The sequence below is a fragment of the Doryrhamphus excisus genome, linkage group LG2, assembly GCF_037039965.1.
Source record: "Doryrhamphus excisus strain RoL-2023G ecotype Guam linkage group LG2, RoL_Dexc_Guam_v1.1, whole genome shotgun sequence".
Taxonomy (NCBI): domain Eukaryota; kingdom Metazoa; phylum Chordata; class Actinopteri; order Syngnathiformes; family Syngnathidae; genus Doryrhamphus; species Doryrhamphus excisus.
Genome location: NC_136358.1, coordinates 29,448,839 through 29,468,161, shown reverse-complemented (window position 1 = coordinate 29,468,161; position 19,323 = coordinate 29,448,839). Strand labels below are relative to the sequence as shown.

The 19,323-nt window shown below is 45.4% G+C and overlaps 2 protein-coding genes and 1 long non-coding RNA gene across 20 annotated transcripts in view; all 3 read right to left on the bottom strand.

Moving 5' to 3' along the window:
• LOC131109701 (uncharacterized) lies at positions 1–4,501 on the bottom strand. Its single transcript, XR_009120773.2, has 3 exons — positions 4,146–4,501; positions 2,111–2,214; positions 1–424 (listed from the first exon to the last, which is right to left on the bottom strand). It is a non-coding gene; the product is annotated as an uncharacterized LOC131109701 (long non-coding RNA).
• Positions 4,502–5,485: 984 nt separating this feature from the next.
• On the bottom strand, positions 5,486–8,018 carry LOC131109585 (zinc finger and BTB domain-containing protein 14-like). The gene is made up of 2 exons (XM_058061745.2): positions 7,841–8,018; positions 5,486–7,352 (listed from the first exon to the last, which is right to left on the bottom strand). The coding sequence occupies exon 2, from the start codon at positions 7,328–7,330 to the stop codon at positions 6,164–6,166; it is 1,167 nt and encodes a 388-aa protein (XP_057917728.2). The 5' UTR covers positions 7,331–7,352; positions 7,841–8,018; the 3' UTR covers positions 5,486–6,163.
• Positions 8,019–12,714: 4,696 nt separating this feature from the next.
• Positions 12,715–19,323, bottom strand: part of epb41l3b (erythrocyte membrane protein band 4.1-like 3b) — a 29,783-nt gene continuing 23,174 nt past the window's right edge. For 4 of the 18 annotated variants that reach the window (XM_058061555.2, XM_058061546.2, XM_058061548.2 and 1 more), the window contains 7 exons: positions 18,372–18,410; positions 17,768–17,818; positions 17,020–17,103; positions 16,562–16,660; positions 15,758–15,838; positions 15,436–15,551; positions 12,715–13,412 (listed from right to left, as the gene is read on the bottom strand). In XM_058061555.2, coding sequence (XP_057917538.2) covers positions 15,441–15,551; positions 15,758–15,838; positions 16,562–16,660; positions 17,020–17,103; positions 17,768–17,818; positions 18,372–18,410 — 465 coding nt within the window. In that variant the 3' untranslated portion in view covers positions 12,715–13,412; positions 15,436–15,440. The remainder of the gene's footprint in view (positions 13,413–15,435; positions 15,552–15,757; positions 15,839–16,561; positions 16,661–17,019; positions 17,104–17,767; positions 17,819–18,371; positions 18,411–19,323) is intronic. The other 14 variants (XM_058061556.2, XM_058061549.2, XM_058061557.2 and 11 more) reach the window with 7 other exon arrangements.

Sequence of the window (19,323 nt, the reverse complement as noted above, 5' to 3'; positions counted from 1 at the left end):
ATTGACTTGCTTTTCACCTGCTTCATCACTTCATGCAAGATAACATTTGGCTGAGGGGCTGCTAGTTAGCATTGGATAGCATTAGCAGCAATAGCATTAATGCAGTAGCTCCCAGCAGCCCCTAGTAGCTCCCAGTAGCTCCCAGTAGCTCCGAGTAGCTCCCAGTAGCTCCCAGTAGCTCCCAGTATCTCCCAGTAGCGCCCAGTATCTCCCAGTAGCTCTCCAAAGACTTGACTTGGAGTTGCTATTAATGATGGACTCCCATAGCCACTAAATGAGGAAGTGGGGTTCAGCAGTAGTCCAGAAGTACTTAGGAGCGCTCGGGAGCGTGACCAATCACAGGGGATGGAGCGTGCTCGGAGGCGGGCCGTGTGTGGAAGGAATTAAAATAGACCATTTTGGGAATCCAAGGATATCAAGCTTTCTGTGTGGGTTATGGAAAAAGGAAAAAATAGCATAATAATAATAATAATAATAATAATAATAATAATAATAATAATAATAATAATTAGGTGACCCAGAGACAACACGTAGACAACGTTCTCCCCGTTAGTCATGTGATTACATGTGTCATGTTATGTGACTGTATGTGTGTATAGTATGTAGCATGTCGTATGTACTATGTAGCATGTCGTATGTAGTATGTAGTATGTAGTATGTAGTATGTAGTATGTAGTATGTAGTATGTAGTATGTAGTATGTAGTATGTAGTATGTAGTATGTAGTATGTAGTATGTGGTATGTAGTATGTAGTATGTAGCATGTAGTATGTAGCATGTAGTATGTAGCATGTAGTATGTAGCATGTAGTATGTAGCATGTAGTATGTAGCATGTAGTATGTAGTCTAATAATAAAACAGTCTTATTTAAGAAGTGCCTTCCTCCATTTTGTCTGTGCTTTGTATGTTTTTGGCCGGTCCACCCACCATGGGGTTGGAGGCTTCCCACCACGACTGGCTCACCTGCCCTGGGCGGCGTCTATGAAATTAGAGCCGTCTGTCTGTCAACCAGGCTGGGAATGCCTTGGGAAGTTGAGCGAAGTCGCGGGACAGGGAAGTCTGGGCTTGTTGGGAAGTCGGGCTATGGCGAGGGAGCCATGTTGAAAGGAACACGTATGTTTTTTAAGTGCAGCCAACTCGGGGCCTTCAAAGGAAGTCATAAACACAAGTCAAGTGGAGTTTTCAAAGATGCTAACGTGCGAGTCCTTTTACATGCTACAATGTCATGACTTGATGGCGGCGCTCGCGTCCGATGTCCAAACATGTCCAGTAACCCCCCCCACCCCCTCATCCCTTGATGGACAGCCAAATTGCTAAAAGGTCACATTTCACAACACAGCAACACCCCCCCCAAAACATTTGATCTTTTCCTTTGAGCTTCCTTGCTGTGGGTTAGCGTGTGTCTGTGTGCGTGTGCATGTGCGTGTGCGTGTGCGTGTGCGTGCGTGTTTAGCGTGTATAGTGATGCCTTCTTTACAGCACACTTTGATGAACTGCGTGGCGACCATTTTCCTTCATATTTCAGAGAATCATCTTGCAGACATTTCATACGCAGTACACATGTAGTACCCGTGGAAGTGTACAATTTGATAGTAGTACACAAAAACATGCTATTGTTTTAAAATACCGTACCATTCCACCACAGCAGATATGTCATATTACACATATCGATATCGATAATTGAGAGTCAGACAATATCGGCATATCAGTTTTCGGCCAAAAATCCAATTTCTTTCTTTCTTTGTTTGAGTTCGAGTCAATTATTAAAACGTTTTGGGTTCCCCCAAAAAAGTTTTCTCTGGAAGATTAGTACGTAAAAAAACAAAGTGTTGGTGCAATTTAGAAGCAAAGTGATTTGATTCTTGTTTGAATTCTTTCCCGTTGAAGTTTGGTTTGAGGGAACTTTGTTTCATCAGCGCTAGCTTGGCTTGTTGTCCGCTACAAGCGACCATGATGTAACACTCACGCACGCACGCACCAAGTCCAAGTCCCCAGCATGTCCAAGGACCAGCGTGGGAGCCGACCCTGCGACTCTCCAGCAGCAGAGATGGATGTGCGGCGTCCGTCAATGAACGTGTGTGTGCGTGTGTGTGTGTGTGTGCATGAAGTACCAGAATTTGTCCCAGATTTTCTTCTTCTTGGTCGTCTCCAGGAAGCTTTGATGTGGCTCTCAGTGTTGCGACCGCAGGGCCAAGAGGAACCAGATGATCTTTTCCTGCAGTAAAAGGGAAGAGAAAGAAGTTGAACAAGACGGGGGAGGAGGGGTGGCCATGAGGCTGCAGGTAAACAATCCGTCTTCATAAATCCAGGATGAGGCAAACACGAGGAGGAGGACGAAGCTGCAAAACAGATGTCATCTTCTTCACGTCAACACTTTGATGGATTTGGATTTGAATTGCCAGGACGATGGAAAAAATACATGCAGTCCCCCGAATTAGATATGCCTTTATTCGTCCCTCAGTGGGGAAATTTGTCGTGGGCATAGTTTTAGACCAGCAGTGGCATAGAAAAGGCTGCCGTCTTCATGCCAGGCCACCAGGTGGCAGTGCTGCAACAACACATGAGGTCTGCACATTTGGAAGGGAGCCCTGAAAGAAGTTGGGGATGGCTCAGAATGCTCGGTTTCAAAAGGCGTGGTAAAATTGCTCCTTTGTGATGTCACAGAGGGCTGGACTTCCTTATGTGGGCGTGGCTGTAAGCCAGATAAGCTCTGCCCTCCCCCAGGATCCTAATCAGGATCCTAATCAGGGTCCTAATCAGGGTCCTAATCAGGGTCCTAATTGGTTTCATTTCGTGGAAGTCATGGAGCAAAAGCGTTAGTTTACGTCGTGTAGTGAAGCCTGCTTTTGTTTTTATACAAAACAGTGGGCGCATACATCTGGGGGCGGGTCCTAGGTGGTGTGATGTCCACGGGGTCGGGGGTGGGTCCAGCAGAGGACGGTGATTGTTGATGACAAGGGTCCGTGAAGCAGCACCCGGGCCTCCTGTCCTTCCTGTGATCTTGTCGTCATGGCGACAGCAGGCCTCCGTCAAACAGATTAGCTGACGTGCTTTGATCTTCAAGACGGAAGGCCAGAACGAGGAACCCTTAAATTGGCGACGCCGGTCCACATCAAACGGACCGCTGGCATGGCGGCCGGCTGGATGCTCTTAGAGGAGCACTTTAGGAGATCCACTTCCAGGCGGAAACTTTTTATTGCAGATCAGATGGGCTGAGAGGATTGTGTGGTGGGAGCCAAAGACCAGGGTGGGAGCCAAAGACCAGGATGGGAGCCAAAGACCAGGGTGGGAGGCCATTGTTTCTCATCAATGATGTAAACATTCCTGTGGGAAGAAACCGCCACTTTTCTTGTCATGTGACCACTGAAGGCTTCAAGTGGTCGCGTGAAGGTAAAGATTGGTAGATCTGGTCAAAGTCTAAATATTATTGACACATATTTGCTTCTGGTACATTTGGAGTTATGCATAAAAGCCTCAAGCACGACGTTCTTCACCAACACGGAAGCATTTAAAGCCGCAGTACCTTTTTTACATCCACGTTCCCGCTGCTACTCTTCAGAGAAGATGCAACCTGCCATTGGCCACCTTAGATACCCTCTCTATGGTTGGCTTCACTATGCAGGTCAAGGGTCAATCAGCTTACCAAACACATTTTATGTTCCAATAACTAATAATTAACTAAATGTATTGAATCAATAAAAGTATTGTAGTATTGTATCAATAAAAGAACAAGGGTGCCCACATGGAGGCACCTGCCTACTTTAGTTGAAACAACGATTGCGATTTAGAATATTAAAATCTAGACCATGTTCTTGGTCTTTCTGGTCATATTTTGAGTAAACATCACAAGTCACATATGAGGAGCGCTTCGTTGGAGGTGTACCTCATGAAGTATCTCAACCAAAACATTCAACATTGTGTATTTTTGTGGTACAAAGATGTCAGCATCAGCTCGTTTACGTCTACGCTGACCTGCTTCTTCACTCTTGGAAAAACACCAGAGACAAGATGATGGATGAGAAACACTTCAGATGTTGGTGGTCAAACATCGCACAACACCTATGCACATGTGTACCGTGGGGGGGGGGCAGGGGGTGTCAGAGGGACATTAGGGACTTCCTTTGAAGCCCATCAGCAATTTCTGACCTGAGAGGACGCTTCATCAAGGCTTCACAACGGGTCACCGCTTGCCTGCAAGACGAGCGTCAGGGCGCAAAGACGAACGTTGTCAACCTGTGGCACGTGACGATCCTACAGGAAGTCCGGAGACGATGCGTGCACGTGATGTTGTATGCAGTTGTTTGTGCCTGTATAAATATCCATATCCACTGTATGTGTGTGAGATGAATGTAATTAAACTTTCTTTTAATTAGACGCTGCTCTTTTCTGGGAAGTCTGTGGCAGCGCTGGGTGGAGCTACACTGGAGACTGGAGGTTTGCGGTCGGGCCCGGGGAACCGTGCCGCCCCGTAATGGAAACCGGCTGTTTTACCACACACACACACACACACAAACACCACGCACGCGTTCACGTGCATTCTAAAAGGGAATGACGTGCACATTCGCATGCACGCCCATGCGTGTCAGCTCATGCATACATGCAAACAAATAAGCACGAGCACATCTCATTAAACACGCAAGCAGTCTCATTGCACATGCGTGCACACGTCCACGTACATGCACACACATACGAAAGGCGCTTAGAGCGCACGCGCAGGCAACAATAAGCCCCGGTCAAATCCCGTTCCGGCCTGTTTCACCGACACGCACACAAACAAAGCAGGAAGCGGGGCTGTTGTGACGTCATCACAGGTGCTCCTGCAATCAGGAAGTACGGCAAACTGCTTTTTGGGCGAGGGGAGGGGCGGCAGCGTGTCAATAGGGGGCTCGTGGCACCCCCACGCGGCAACACGACACACTACACCCGAGTCAAAAGTGTACAATTCCAAAGTGCGTGACCGCGTCCTTCCAAATGTCACGCGCTCGTCCTCGTGACAGGAGTTGTTTTCCTACTTCCGCAAAATGGCGACGGCCGCCAGCGTCGATACAATAACAACACGAAACATAACATTAAACAGCAAAAGGTTCAGCTCAAAGCTTACGATTAACCCGAAGAGGCAGGAATAGTGATTAAAGTTTCACCAAGTGGTGACTTTTTAACTTCCACCGACTAAATATTGATTGGTGTTGCTGTGATATTAGCATATTAGTGATATTAGATATACCGATGCAAAGATTTGCTGCTCCCTATTTCACAAACGTGGGGGATTAAATACAAGGGAAAACGTCAAACAAAGATTAACGTTACAAAAATATCATTCTAGCAATCGCAAAAGCGTCAACACAACTTTGACATTCAGATTCCTTTTGTTGTTTGCACATTTTAGTCTGATAAAGCTGCAATTTAGGATATTCTAATATTAATAATTAGTAATTAAATAATCAGACCAAGACTTCCCCCTTATGAAAAAACAGGACCAAAAAGCATAGGAAACACAGCAAATGGTGTTTATTGTCAAAGTGTCAGACAAGGTTATTTATATATGTATATATATATATATATATATATATTTACGTGTGCGCTCATAATTCCTTATTGTGAACTGTAATTGTGCCACAAGCTAAGCTACAGTATGTACACGCGGCAGGCCACGCCCCCATACTGTATAACAGTAAATCTAGTCCGGCGGCCCGCGCTGTCCCAGACTTTGGTCTGAGCCGTGACTCTTTCTCGTGCAGCGGAAGAAGAATGGGAATATTCAATCAATACAACTAAACACATCCACGTGAATATAAGCAATGCCCCCCCCCTCGTTTGGAGACAACAAATCATGAAGGGTTAAACCAGGGGTGTCCCCCCAGTTGATTATTAATGAGATTATGACATATGAACAGGTCGACTTGCGTTGCATTGCTTTGGGAAACATTTGGACACCCCCCCCAGTTAAAGAAAGATTTCAATGTGAAAAACCCCACCCAAGCAACCGTGGTCATGAGAGGTGGGTCGCCCGGGGAGACGCGGGCGTACGGCAGCGTGACCTAAACATTTACACGAGTCTACAAGTGGAAACAAAACGCGTTCCTTCCGCCGCGCCCCTGCCGTTTAAAGCGTTTGTCCGCGGGGGGTGTCGCGTCACAAGCGCGCGTCCCCGTTCCCCGAGAGGCTCAGCAGTCGGAGTTGTGCGAGTGCGCCGCCGTCTCCAGCTTCCAGTCCCTCTGCTCGTCGGCGGCGGCGCCGTGCTGCGAGGCGGCGGGCGACAGCGACATCTGTCGGCGGGGGTTGCCGCTGTGCATGGTGTTCCAGTGGCGCTTCAGGTCCGACGCCTTGATGAAGGCCTTGTCGCACGAGCCGCAGTTGAACGGCCGCTCGCCGCGGTGCTGCCGCTCGTGGTCCTTCAGGTGCGACTTGTGCTTGAAGGCCTTCTCGCACAGCTGGCAGGCGAAGGGCCGCTCGTTGCTGTGCACGCGCTCGTGGCGCTTGAGGTCGGGCCCGCGGATGAAGGCCTTGCCGCACACCACGCAGCGGTGCGGCTTGTAGCCCGAGTGGATCTTCAGGTGCTCCTTGAGGTGGGCGGCGGTGGTGAAGGCCTTGGGGCAGTGCTCGCAGCCGTACGGCCGGTTGGCGGTGAGCAGCCGCTCCTTCTTGGCGCCGTGGTCCAGGGGCTTGGCCCCGGCGCCGGGGCAGGCGCCGTGGTCGCGGTGGCCGTACAGCAGGTACTCCAGCTTCATGTCGCCCGACGAGGACGAGCCCCAGCCGTGCGCGTGGGCGTCCTTGGCCATGCCCGTGTTGTAGCCGTGCGGCGGGGGCAGGTGCGACCCCCCCGCGCCCATGCCGTCCATGCCCTGGTCGTAGAAGCTGTTCTTCCGCACCTCTTCCATGGCCAGCTCCTTCAGGATGGCGTCCTGGGCTCGCATGCCGTGGTCCCCGGGGGCCTGGTTCTCCCGCGTCTTCATGTTGGTCAGCTCCCGCTTCTGCGTGCACAAGTTATCCAGGAAGTTGATGCCCAGGATCTGGCCGGACGACATCATCATGTTGATGTCCTTCTTCCGGACCGCCAGCCGGGCCGTGTACATGTAGTTGAGCACCTCCTCGAAGATGTCCGAGCGAATGAAGTCCAGCTCCACGATGGAGTTGTCCTCGTCGCTCTGCTTCTTGAAGAGCTTCTTGAAGTAGTTGCTGCAGGCCGCCAGGACGCAGCGGTGGGCCCTGAACTCGATGTTCTCCACCACCACCACCACGTCGCAGTGCTCGCCTTCCATCCGCTGCTGGTTGAGCATCTTCAGGAAAGTGGCCTTGTGGTCGTAGTCTATGTATCGCAGTAGATCTGACATGCTGCCTGTGGAGTGGAGCAACCTGGGGGGGGGGGGGGGGGGCGAGAAGCGACAACAGTGAGTGACGGCAGACCCTCTTAAGTCTAAGTCCGGGTGCTGACGGACTCGCTAAGGCGGACACTAAAAGTTAGCACAAGTCGCCGACGAGATCATGCAGAAATTCCTCCGGAGGGGGGGCGTTAGGCCCAAGGCGAGCCAAGCCGCAGTCGTGCGAATAAAGTCAACAAAAACAAGCTCGCTGCCATTAAATGCGCTTCTTAAGAGTCGGGTGGTGCGTTCACGAACCCGGCCTTCGGCGTGACGAGCCCGCAGACGAGAACCGTAGCGAGAATATTCCCATATTATTTCACATTTGACTGCGTCCAGCCATTTTGGCTCCGATGGCATGTTCCCGTGTCTTCAAACAACGGGAAGGCGGCGCTGCTAAAGCGGCCGAAAGGACGCCGTGCGGCCTTTAACGTCGTCGCCGTGCGCGGACGGCGACGGCAGGGAATTGAAAAGGTTTCCTACCCGAAGCCCGAACGCGATCCCCGTGTTGTCACGCAAGGGAAGCAGTCGACGATCCACAGAGACGCTGTCGTTGCTCCTCTTCCTTCTCGGCTTCTTTTCGCTGCCGTGCGGGGAACGCCGCCTCGGTCTGCTGCCCCCCGGCGGCCCGGAGGGGCTCCTGCAACGACGTCCCTTTATTTCAAAGGCACGTTGACACAAACTGCTTTCAAGATGCTGCGGCGTTCATCGCATTCATTTCCCCCGGCGTCGTTCGCTTTACTCCGCCTTCATGTTGTCCTTCCAATTACTTCCGATTGGTTTGCCTCAAAGGGGTCTTTTTTTCAGGAATCTCTTCCTGTGGGCGGGGCATTAATAATACTTTAACAACACGTTCCTAATACATTACTAGTACTTTACGAACACGTTACTAATACATTACACATTACTAATACTTTGCGAACATGTTACTAACACATTACTAATACGTTACTAATACAGAGGGTGACGCAGGGGACAATTTTCCGCCCAAAATAATGTTGACAACAAGAAAATGTTGAAATGTAGTAGTAACTGTTTTAAAGCTACTTTTATGAATGAAATGTAACCAAATGTAGTAGTAACTGTTTTAAAGCTACTTTTATGAATGAAATATAACCAAATGTAGTAATAATTGTTTTAAAGCTACTTTCATGAATGAAATGTAACCAAATGTAGTGGTAACTGTTTTAAAGCTACTTTCATGAATGAAATGTAACCAAATGTAGTAGTAACTGTTTTAAAGCTACTTTTATGAATGAAATGTAACCAAATGTAGTAGTAACTGTTTTAAAGCTACTTTCATGAATGAAATGTAACCAAATGTAGTAGTAACTGTTTTAAAGCTACTTTTATGAATGAAATGTAACCAAATGTAGTAGTAACTGTTTTAAAGCTACTTTTATGAATGAAATGTAACCAAATGTAGTAGTAACTGTTTTAAAGCTACTTTTATGAATGAAATGTAACCAAATGTAGTAGTAACTGTTTTAAAGCTACTTTTATGAATGAAATGTAACCAAATGTAGTAGTAACTGTTATAAAGCTACTTTCATGAATGAAATGTAACCAAATGTAGTAGTAACTGTTTTAAAGCTACTTTTATGAATGAAATGTAACCAAATGTAGTAGTAACTGTTATAAAGCTACTTTTATGAATGAAATGTAACCAAATGTAGTAGTAACTGTTTTAAAGCTACTTTCATGAATGAAATGTAACCAAATGTAGTAGTAACTGTTTTAAAGCTACTTTTATGAATGAAATGTAACCAAATGTAGTAGTAACTGTTTTAAAGCTACTTTTATGAATGAAATGTAACCAAATGTAGTAGTAACTGTTTTAAAGCTACTTTTATGAATGAAATGTAACCAAATGTAGTAGTAACTGTTTTAAAGCTACTTTTATGAATGAAATGTAACCAAATGTAGTAGTAACTGTTTTAAAGCTACTTTTATGAATGAAATGTAACCAAATGTAGTGGTAACTGTTTTAAAGCTACTTTCATGAATGAAATGTAACCAAATGTAGTAGTAACTGTTTTAAAGCTACTTTTATGAATGAAATGTAACCAAATGTAGTAGTAACTGTTTTAAAGCTACTTTTATGAATGAAATGTAACCAAATGTAGTAGTAACTGTTTTAAAGCTACTTTTATGAATGAAATGTAACCAAATGTAGTAGTAACTGTTTTAAAGCTACTTTCATGAATGAAATGTAACCAAATGTAGTAGTAACTGTTTTAAAGCTACTTTCATGAATGAAATGTAACCAAATGTAGTAGTAACTGTTTTAAAGCTACTTTTATGAATGAAATGTAACCAAATGTAGTAGTAACTGTTTTAAAGCTACTTTTATGAATGAAATGTAACCAAATGTAGTAGTAACTGTTTTAAAGCTACTTTTATGAATGAAATGTAACCAAATGTAGTAGTAACTGTTTTAAAGCTACTTTCATGAATGAAATGTAACCAAATGTAGTAGTAACTGTTTTAAAGCTACTTTCATGAATGAAATGTAACCAAATGTAGTAGTAACTGTTTTAAAGCTACTTTTATGAATGAAATGTAACCAAATGTAGTAGTAACTGTTTTAAAGCTACTTTTATGAATGAAATATAACCAAATGTAGTAATAATTGTTTTAAAGCTACTTTCATGAATGAAATGTAACCAAATGTAGTAGTAACTGTTTTAAAGCTACTTTCATGAATGAAATGTAACCAAATGTAGTAGTAACTGTTTTAAAGCTACTTTTATGAATGAAATGTAACCAAATGTAGTAGTAACTGTTTTAAAGCTACTTTTATGAATGAAATGTAACCAAATGTAGTAGTAACTGTTTTAAAGCTACTTTTATGAATGAAATATAACCAAATGTAGTAATAATTGTTTTAAAGCTACTTTCATGAATGAAATGTAACCAAATGTAGTAGTAACTGTTTTAAAGCTACTTTCATGAATGAAATGTAACCAAATGTAGTAGTAACTGTTTTAAAGCTACTTTTATGAATGAAATGTAACCAAATGTAGTAGTAACTGTTTTAAAGCTACTTTTATGAATGAAATGTAACCAAATGTAGTAGTAACTGTTTTAAAGCTACTTTTATGAATGAAATGTAACCAAATGTAGTAATAATTGTTTTAAAGCTACTTTCATGAATGAAATGTAACCAAATGTAGTGGTAACTGTTTTAAAGCTATTTTCATGAATGAAATGTAACCAAATGTAGTAGTAACTGTTTTAAAGCTACTTTTATGAATGAAATGTAACCAAATGTAGTAGTAACTGTTTTAAAGCTACTTTTATGAATGAAATGTAACCAAATGTAGTAGTAACTGTTTTAAAGCTACTTTTATGAATGAAATGTAACCAAATGTAGTAGTAACTGTTTTAAAGCTACTTTCATGAATGAAATGTAACCAAATGTAGTAGTAACTGTTTTAAAGCTACTTTTATGAATGAAATGTAACCAAATGTAGTAGTAACTGTTTTAAAGCTACTTTTATGAATGAAATGTAACCAAATGTAGTAGTAACTGTTTTAAAGCTACTTTTATGAATGAAATATAACCAAATGTAGTAATAATTGTTTTAAAGCTACTTTTATGAATGAAATGTAACCAAATGTAGTAGTAACTGTTTTAAAGCTACTTTCATGAATGAAATGTAACCAAATGTAGTAGTAACTGTTTTAAAGCTACTTTCATGAATGAAATGTAACCAAATGTAGTAGTAACTGTTTTAAAGCTACTTTTATGAATGAAATGTAACCAAATGTAGTAGTAACTGTTTTAAAGCTACTTTCATGAATGAAATGTAACCAAATGTAGTAATAATTGTTTTAAAGCTACTTTCATGAATGAAATGTAACCAAATGTAGTAGTAACTGTTTTAAAGCTACTTTCATGAATGAAATGTAACCAAATGTAGTAGTAACTGTTTTAAAGCTACTTTTATGAATGAAATGTAACCAAATGTAGTAGTAACTGTTTTAAAGCTACTTTTATGAATGAAATGTAACCAAATGTAGTAGTAACTGTTTTAAAGCTACTTTCATGAATGAAATGTAACCAAATGTAGTAGTAACTGTTTTAAAGCTACTTTTATGAATGAAATGTAACCAAATGTAGTAGTAACTGTTTTAAAGCTACTTTTATGAATGAAATGTAACCAAATGTAGTAGTAACTGTTTTAAAGCTACTTTTATGAATGAAATGTAACCAAATGTAGTAGTAACTGTTTTAAAGCTACTTTTATGAATGAAATGTAACCAAATGTAGTAGTAACTGTTATAAAGCTACTTTTATGAATGAAATGTAACCAAATGTAGTAGTAACTGTTTTAAAGCTACTTTCATGAATGAAATGTAACCAAATGTAGTAGTAACTGTTTTAAAGCTACTTTCATGAATGAAATGTAACCAAATGTAGTAGTAACTGTTTTAAAGCTACTTTTATGAATGAAATGTAACCAAATGTAGTAGTAACTGTTTTAAAGCTACTTTTATGAATGAAATGTAACCAAATGTAGTAGTAACTGTTTTAAAGCTACTTTTATGAATGAAATGTAACCAAATGTAGTAGTAACTGTTTTAAAGCTACTTTTATGAATGAAATGTAACCAAATGTAGTAGTAACTGTTTTAAAGCTACTTTTATGAATGAAATGTAACCAAATGTAGTAGTAACTGTTTTAAAGCTACTTTTATGAATGAAATGTAACCAAATGTAGTAGTAACTGTTTTAAAGCTACTTTTATGAATGAAATGTAACCAAATGTAGTAGTAACTGTTTTAAAGCTACTTTTATGAATGAAATGTAACCAAATGTAGTAGTAACTGTTTTAAAGCTACTTTTATGAATGAAATGTAACCAAATGTAGTAGTAACTGTTTTAAAGCTACTTTTATGAATGAAATGTAACCAAATGTAGTAGTAACTGTTTTAAAGCTACTTTTATGAATGAAATGTAACCAAATGTAGTAGTAACTGTTTTAAAGCTACTTTTATGAATGAAATGTAACCGGCTGTGTATTTGGGCTCTATGAAAAGTACAAGAAGCGGTTTACGTCCACCTCAGTTAGGATGTGTGGCAAAATGCATAGCAAAGATTTGCCTTGGTTTATGTACAATTTCTGGTTAGTGTACGATACATGTATAGACCACGTCAAAATCTTAAGACCATTTGAAAAAGGTCTAGAATGGACCTTTTGCACATTGGGACCTTCATGAGGTTTTAATATGCAAAGCGGGGGGGGGGGGGGGGGACTTCAAGTGAAATAGGCTGTTTATCAACAAGTTGAAGACCAGGCCTCCAAAAAGGTCTGAGTAGGACTCCGTAATGAGTGTCCCAAGAATATAAAAAGAAAAATGATATCACGTTTCAGTTGTGAAATCAACTTTTAATTCATCGGCAAGCGATTGAAAAGAAAGACACTGACGTCTGCCATGTTGTCATCTGACCAATCAGGAGAAGGAAACGTGAAGAGACGATACTTTGGTGCTCTGAGAAGCGAGGAGGCGCACGGCGTTGGCTTGACGGCAGGTGGAGGCGGAGTCGCACGAGGTTGAGGCCTCACGCTGGCGGGACCCTGACAGCCTGGCGCGGGTACGCTAGCATCTTCCTTCCTTTCCGTCAAGCCTGGTCTGGTCTGAGATGTCATGGTTTCCATGACAACAAAAATGGTGAAATAAAAGCCCCTTTCGCTGAGCAAACCTGCTAGGCAACATCGGACGGTTGGAGCACGGAAGGTGGAATATTGCAGACGGAAGAATTGAACCTGCAGCTGGACGTCATCGATAAGAAGATGGAATCGAACCGTGAAAATGCATTCATGTCTTAAGGCGCTGATCCACCTTGCTGCTTATTCGTCATCGCTTTTTAAACAGGAGTTATGGAATATGAATATTAACGCCCGGCGGCTGTGGCGTCATGCAGTGGCCTGTATTTTTGCAGGTCGGATGGTCGCCACCAGGGGGCAAGCTGCAACATTTGGAGGAGGAAAAGGGGCGGCTTTCTATTCCTGGATCAACGGTGGGATTGTTGGATGCAGCCATTAGTCCTGGAAGAGCAGAGGAAACAGGAAGTCAGTCTCGGTCAGTGCTGCTGTCTCCAAAGGAGACATGGGGACCCGGGGACAGGGGGACACGGGGACCCGGGTACACAGGGACAGGGGGAAACCCACACCGCGCTGTTCACACCTGGTGTGGGGGACCATCTCAAACGTCCATGAAGCTCATTTTTAGGGATTTAATGCGGCACGGAGCGCTGTTGGGCCAGAATTCCCTGGCAGGTAAGACCACACCAGGTCTGATCAGGGCCGAGCACAACCCGCATCCGGTCCAGGGAAACCTCCCAAATCCACCAGCCCCATCATTCCCACTGGGATGCGTTCCTTTCCAGCACACGCCAAGCGCTGCAACATGTATGAAATGAGAGTATAGTGTGCAATGTAGATGGAGGTTCGAGTCCCATGCTGAATGGGCGGGGCGCCCCCTGCTGCTCCTCTTTTATTCTGTTATCGGCGCTGTTGTTCTGTCTCAGTTTTTCATGCACTCCGAATCATTATCCACTTAACGTTTAGAAAACAACCCCCCACCCCCCTAAATTCAAATTAAATTGAAAGCCAAGATGTGAGGGATTAGCATCTTTCCAAAATGTCAGTCAGGACATAAAGACGACGTGTCCCGCCTGCCAGGAGTTATGATGGGATGCAGCGTCACGTAGCACTGGTTTCCTCCATAAAAGACGTTTCCATGGCAGCCACCGGGTCACGCCGGCCCCTGATTAGGTTTCCGTAGGTATCAACAGGTTTGCCGGTTCAGCAGGAATTTCATCTTTTCGTAAGGACACAAAGTCAGCTAAGGGTGGAGACCAACGCTAGGTAGACCAACGCTAGGTAGACCAACGCTAGGTAGACCAACAGTAGGTAGACCAACGCTAGGTAGACCAACGCTAGGTAGACCAACGCTAGGTAGACCAACGCTAGGTAGACCAACGCTAGGTAGACCAACGCTAGGTAGACCAACAGTAGGTAGACCAACGCTAGGTAGACCAACGCTAGGTAGACCAACAGTAGGTAGACCAACAGTAGGTAGACCAACGCTAGGTAGACCAACGCTAGGTAGACCAACAGTAGGTAGACCAACAGTAGGTAGACCAACAGTAGGTAGACCAACGCTAGGTAGACCAACAGTAGGTAGACCAACGCTAGGTAGACCAACAGTAGGTAGACCAACGCTAGGTAGACCAACGCTAGGTAGACCAACAGTAGGTAGACCAACGCTAGGTAGACCAACAGTAGGTAGACCAACGCTAGGTAGACCAACAGTAGGTAGACCAACAGTAGGTAGACCAACAGTAGGTAGACCAACGCTAGGTAGACCAACGCTAGGTAGACCAACGCTAGGTAGACCAACGCTAGGTAGACCAACAGTAGGTAGACCAACAGTAGGTAGACCAACAGTAGGTAGACCAACAGTAGGTAGACCAACAGTAGGTAGACCAACAGTAGGTAGACCAACAGTAGGTAGACCAACAGTAGGTAGACCAACGCTAGGTAGACCAACAGTAGGTAGACCAACAGTAGGTAGACCAACGCTAGGTAGACCAACGCTAGGTAGACCAACGCTAGGTAGACCAACAGTAGGTAGACCAACAGTAGGTAGACCAACAGTAGGTAGACCAACAGTAGGTAGACCAACAGTAGGTAGACCAACGCTAGGTAGACCAACGCTAGGTAGACCAACGCTAGGTAGACCAACGCTAGGTAGACCAACGCTAGGTAGACCAACGCTAGGTAGACCAACAGTAGGTAGACCAACAGTAGGTAGACCAACGCTAGACCAACAGACACCGTGTTGCATTGAGAAGCAAGCAGGAGAGCTCCGTGTCCGGCAGGCAAGCAGGTTGCATGAGGATGATGAAGGGTTAGTGTGAAGGTTTGAGGAGAACATCCAACACGTGCGTGCGTGGACCACGCGGTGGCTACAGAAACAGGGTGACCGGGGGCTGATGGGAAAGCGTCATGCCAGAGAGCCGGGCTGGAGGAGAAGCGGGAGCAGGACCGGACTGGACTGGCTTACCTGGGTCAGTCCTCCCCCTCCTCAGGCGTGATCTCTGTCTCTTTGTGTACCACTACTTTGGTCACTGACATGTCAGGATGCTGTTCTTTAGCCTCCTTTATGGCCTGAGCCAGAGCCTACGTACACAATGCAGTGCCACAATTGGGTCACCGGGGGGGGGGGGGGCAGAGAACAGGTGGGGGTGGCATGCGGCATTTAAATCAGTAATCCAGCAGGAATGTCAGGACTGTTCACATTTGTACCACGTTGGACGTGTGGAGGGCCCGCATGCTGGGACCCTTCCTCTCCAGCATCATCATCAGGTCCAACGGCTGAAACGTACCTCATCGTGGTCGATGTCGGAGTCTCCTGTGATGACGATCCGTTTCTCAATTCTGGTCTCTGAGATCCCCCCTTTCACGGTCTGGAAGATGACAAACCAACAGCTGATTCTGGGGTTCCGTAAGGAAGCGCTTCCCAACCGTTATTGAGCCGAGCCACATATTAAACATAAACAGCTCCAGACCATCACACTACCACCGCCGTATTTTTCTCAAATGGCAAAAGGTCTCTGGGATCATCAAGATGTTTCCTGGCAAACCGAGATGAGCTTTCATATCCTTTTTTGTTCAGCAGGGGGTGTAGTCTTGGAACTCAGGTCTTTGCCAGGGTCTTATGGTGGAGTGCTGTGGGGTCTTTTGTGACCTTAAGGTACTATAACCATTTCTGGGGGGGTGAAGCGGTAAAAAATGATTGAATGAATGAATGTTTGTGTCAGAGTGAGAGGTCTTACTCGCTCATATTTTGAAATTGCTGAAGTTTGTGGGCGAGTTTAAGAGCAAATATGCTAATAATCAAGAAAAACAGTCATACAAAAATATGCTTGCTGACTGTATTGTTTTCAATAACGGGCCAAAGTTCCCAAACTGATATCCTTTACACACAACGTGATGTCATTATCCTTGTAGTCGCACATCCAATCCTTTACCACAAAGACAATTGCCCTACTTATTATCCATAAAATGTATTTGTACCTGCAATTAATTCTGAGTTAACTCTGAGTTAACTATGGACAAAACATGATTCACCGTGATGAAATATTTCTAGCAACGGCGGCACGTAGTTCTTGTTGAGCTTGAACTCTCACCTTTGTGATGTGTGTGGTGGTGGTGGTGCTGGTGGTCTCAGAGGTGATGGTCTGGGCACTCAGCAGCACGCCCGGGTCGGCGTCGCCGTTCATGTCGCCCTGTTGACAAGTAGCATGTTCAATGGTGCGCTATTGCTAACGAACCTTCCGTCCCAGTCAAGGGAGGGGCAATGGTCAAGGTGTTTCACATGGCGGTGCACCGAGCCTGGGGGGCCATGTCCAGCTGGTCTTTATTGGCCTGTAGCACGTTCTAAAACCCAACTAGGAAGAACCATCAGAGTACGGTGGGGGCCAAAGGTCAAACACATTCATCACGCATCCAAAACAAGGCCGCTTCCTTTAAGGCGTTGACTTTGACAGCCTTAGTAGTCGATACTAAGAAGTTCCAGGAGTCAGAGACATTGTGGAGTGATAGACCTTAGCACCACAGATAGATCATAGATGGCATTAGCACGTACCGCTCCAGATTCGTAGGTGATGGTCTTGGTCTCCGTGTGGATCACGGGGGTCTCCTTCAGGCCGATCACATCCTGGTCATGATGCTGCTGACGGCAGGGAAACAGTTTAAGGCTCAAACCTGCACCTTTTAATCCGGCACTTGCCCGTACGTAAGCGGCACTAGACTGTACGTAAGCGGCATTAGACTGTACGTAAGCGGCACTTGCCCGTATGTAAGCGGCACTACACTAGACTGTACGTAAGCGGCACTAGACTGTACGTAAGCGGCACTAGACTGTACGTAAGCGGCACTAGACTGTACGTAAGCGGCACTAGACTGTACGTAAGCGGCACTAGACTGTACGTAAGCGGCACTAGACTGTACGTAAGCGGCACTTGCCCGTATGTAAGCGGCACTACACTAGACTGTACGTAAGCGGCACTAGACTGTACGTAAGCGGCACTTGCCCGTATGTAAGCGGCACTACACTAGACTGTACGTAAGCGGCACTTGCCCGTATGTAAGCGGCACTAGACTGTACGTAAGCGGCACTTGCCCGTATGTAAGCGGCACTTGCCCGTATGTAAGCGGCACTAGACTGTACGTAAGCGGCACTAGACTGTACGTAAGCGGCACTACCCCCCCCGCCCCCCACCAAAAAAACCTATGTATGGACTAAAAACCAATCGTGTTCAGCCTCCCAGTCAGCAAGCAGAAAAGCGCGGCACACAGCTTCCCATCCGCTGCACTCGGTCATGGACACTCACCGCATCGGTCTCCGTGGTAAAGACCGTCTTCTGGTCTGGACCAGCTGGTACCTGTGATGGACAAGAGTGGTGATAACAAGAGGTGGTTTGCATCCCAGTAACACTTTAAAATAACATTCAAAGTTGGACCTTGACAATAACAACATGTGACAAAAAAGCACCAGTTTGACACTTTTGACTGACATCTGACATTTGACATGTGCTATTTACAGGCACAACCTGGCAACTCAGAAGATTCTCCTATTTGTAATTTTATAAAGTATCAATTAGTAATTTACTTTAGTTTAATTGTCTGCAAAAGGGGCTCATCCTGGACGGGACAGCTGGGATAGGCTCCAGCATCCCCACAACCCTAGTGAGGACACGCGGTAGAAAATGAATGAATGGTACGTTTACAATAAAAGTTGTAAATAAATTGCACATTTTGCCAAGAATGATGCTGCCATTTGTAAAGATTTAAACAAGAAGTGAAAAAGCGAGCGACCAAAGCAAACCAGGAGGTGCAGTTCCACGCACCGCCTGCAGATATCAACATGGGGTTAAAGTCCACCATCACGGCCACCAAACATGACAAGTGAGCGTGTGACCTGAGAAGTGTGGTCACCTTTTGGCACGAGGAAGAAGAAAGGCGTCCAAGGGTTGACTGTAAGGATGTAGGATGTAGGATGTAGGACAAGGAAGAGAGAGAGGACAGTGAGAAAGGACAAAGGAGTCAACAGGCCAAAAGGAGCGAGGACGGGGAGCGCTGCTTTCCATTGTATGGAATACCGTTGTTATGACGCGTCAACCAACCAACAAGTCCTGCCGGGCAGGTAGATCCATACAATGAGTTTTAGGGGAGGGGAGGAGCTGGAGAAAGCCGCAGCAATGGGGGCGGGGCGGGTGGCGCCATCGAGTTGCTGCTTCTCCCGAGTCGAAAGACAACACTCAGTCCCACCGCCCGCTTGTTGGAGGCGGCGGCTGGGGGCTGAGGCTGGGCGTGTTTAGGGACTGTTAGCCATGCACGATGATGGATTAGGATCACGATTAGTCTTAGAACCATCATAAGGCTGCTGCTGGGAGGAGGATGGTGAGCGCCACACACGGGAGACGACTAACAACCACGATGGGCGAAGCTCAACGCCAACGCAGAGGAAACCCTGCACACGGGAGGCAACGCGTGATTGGCCGTCATGTGGAGGGAAATCGGCTGGTGGTGTTGGTGATGAAGATACCTTACTTACATGGTGTCCACAGAGGGCCCAAGCACTGCAGGTTCTCCAGCAGGAGGTTTGATTGAGGAGCTCCTTCCCAAACCAAAGGAGGGTTCCTCATCCAAGTCAGCTGCCTTAGTGAGCGTCCGGAAAGAAAACCTGGAGTGTGTGGGCCCTCCATGGCAGGAGTACTGATTAGCATCCTGCCTGCTCATTGGTCCATGATAGAACTTTCTGGGATCTTAAACTGAATGGTCGGACGGTGACTGGCAATGGCGGCCCGTCACGCAGGTTCCCCTGAAGATGAATGGAGGGCTTGACCTCCAGTGTGTGGCGCCCATAGTGGGGATGTGGGGGCGTGGG

Bases quoted from the DNA above. Each gene is read 5' to 3' on its own strand.
- LOC131109585 (XM_058061745.2), bottom strand. From the start codon at position 7,330: ATGTCAGATCTACTGCGATACATAGACTACGACCACAAGGCCACTTTC.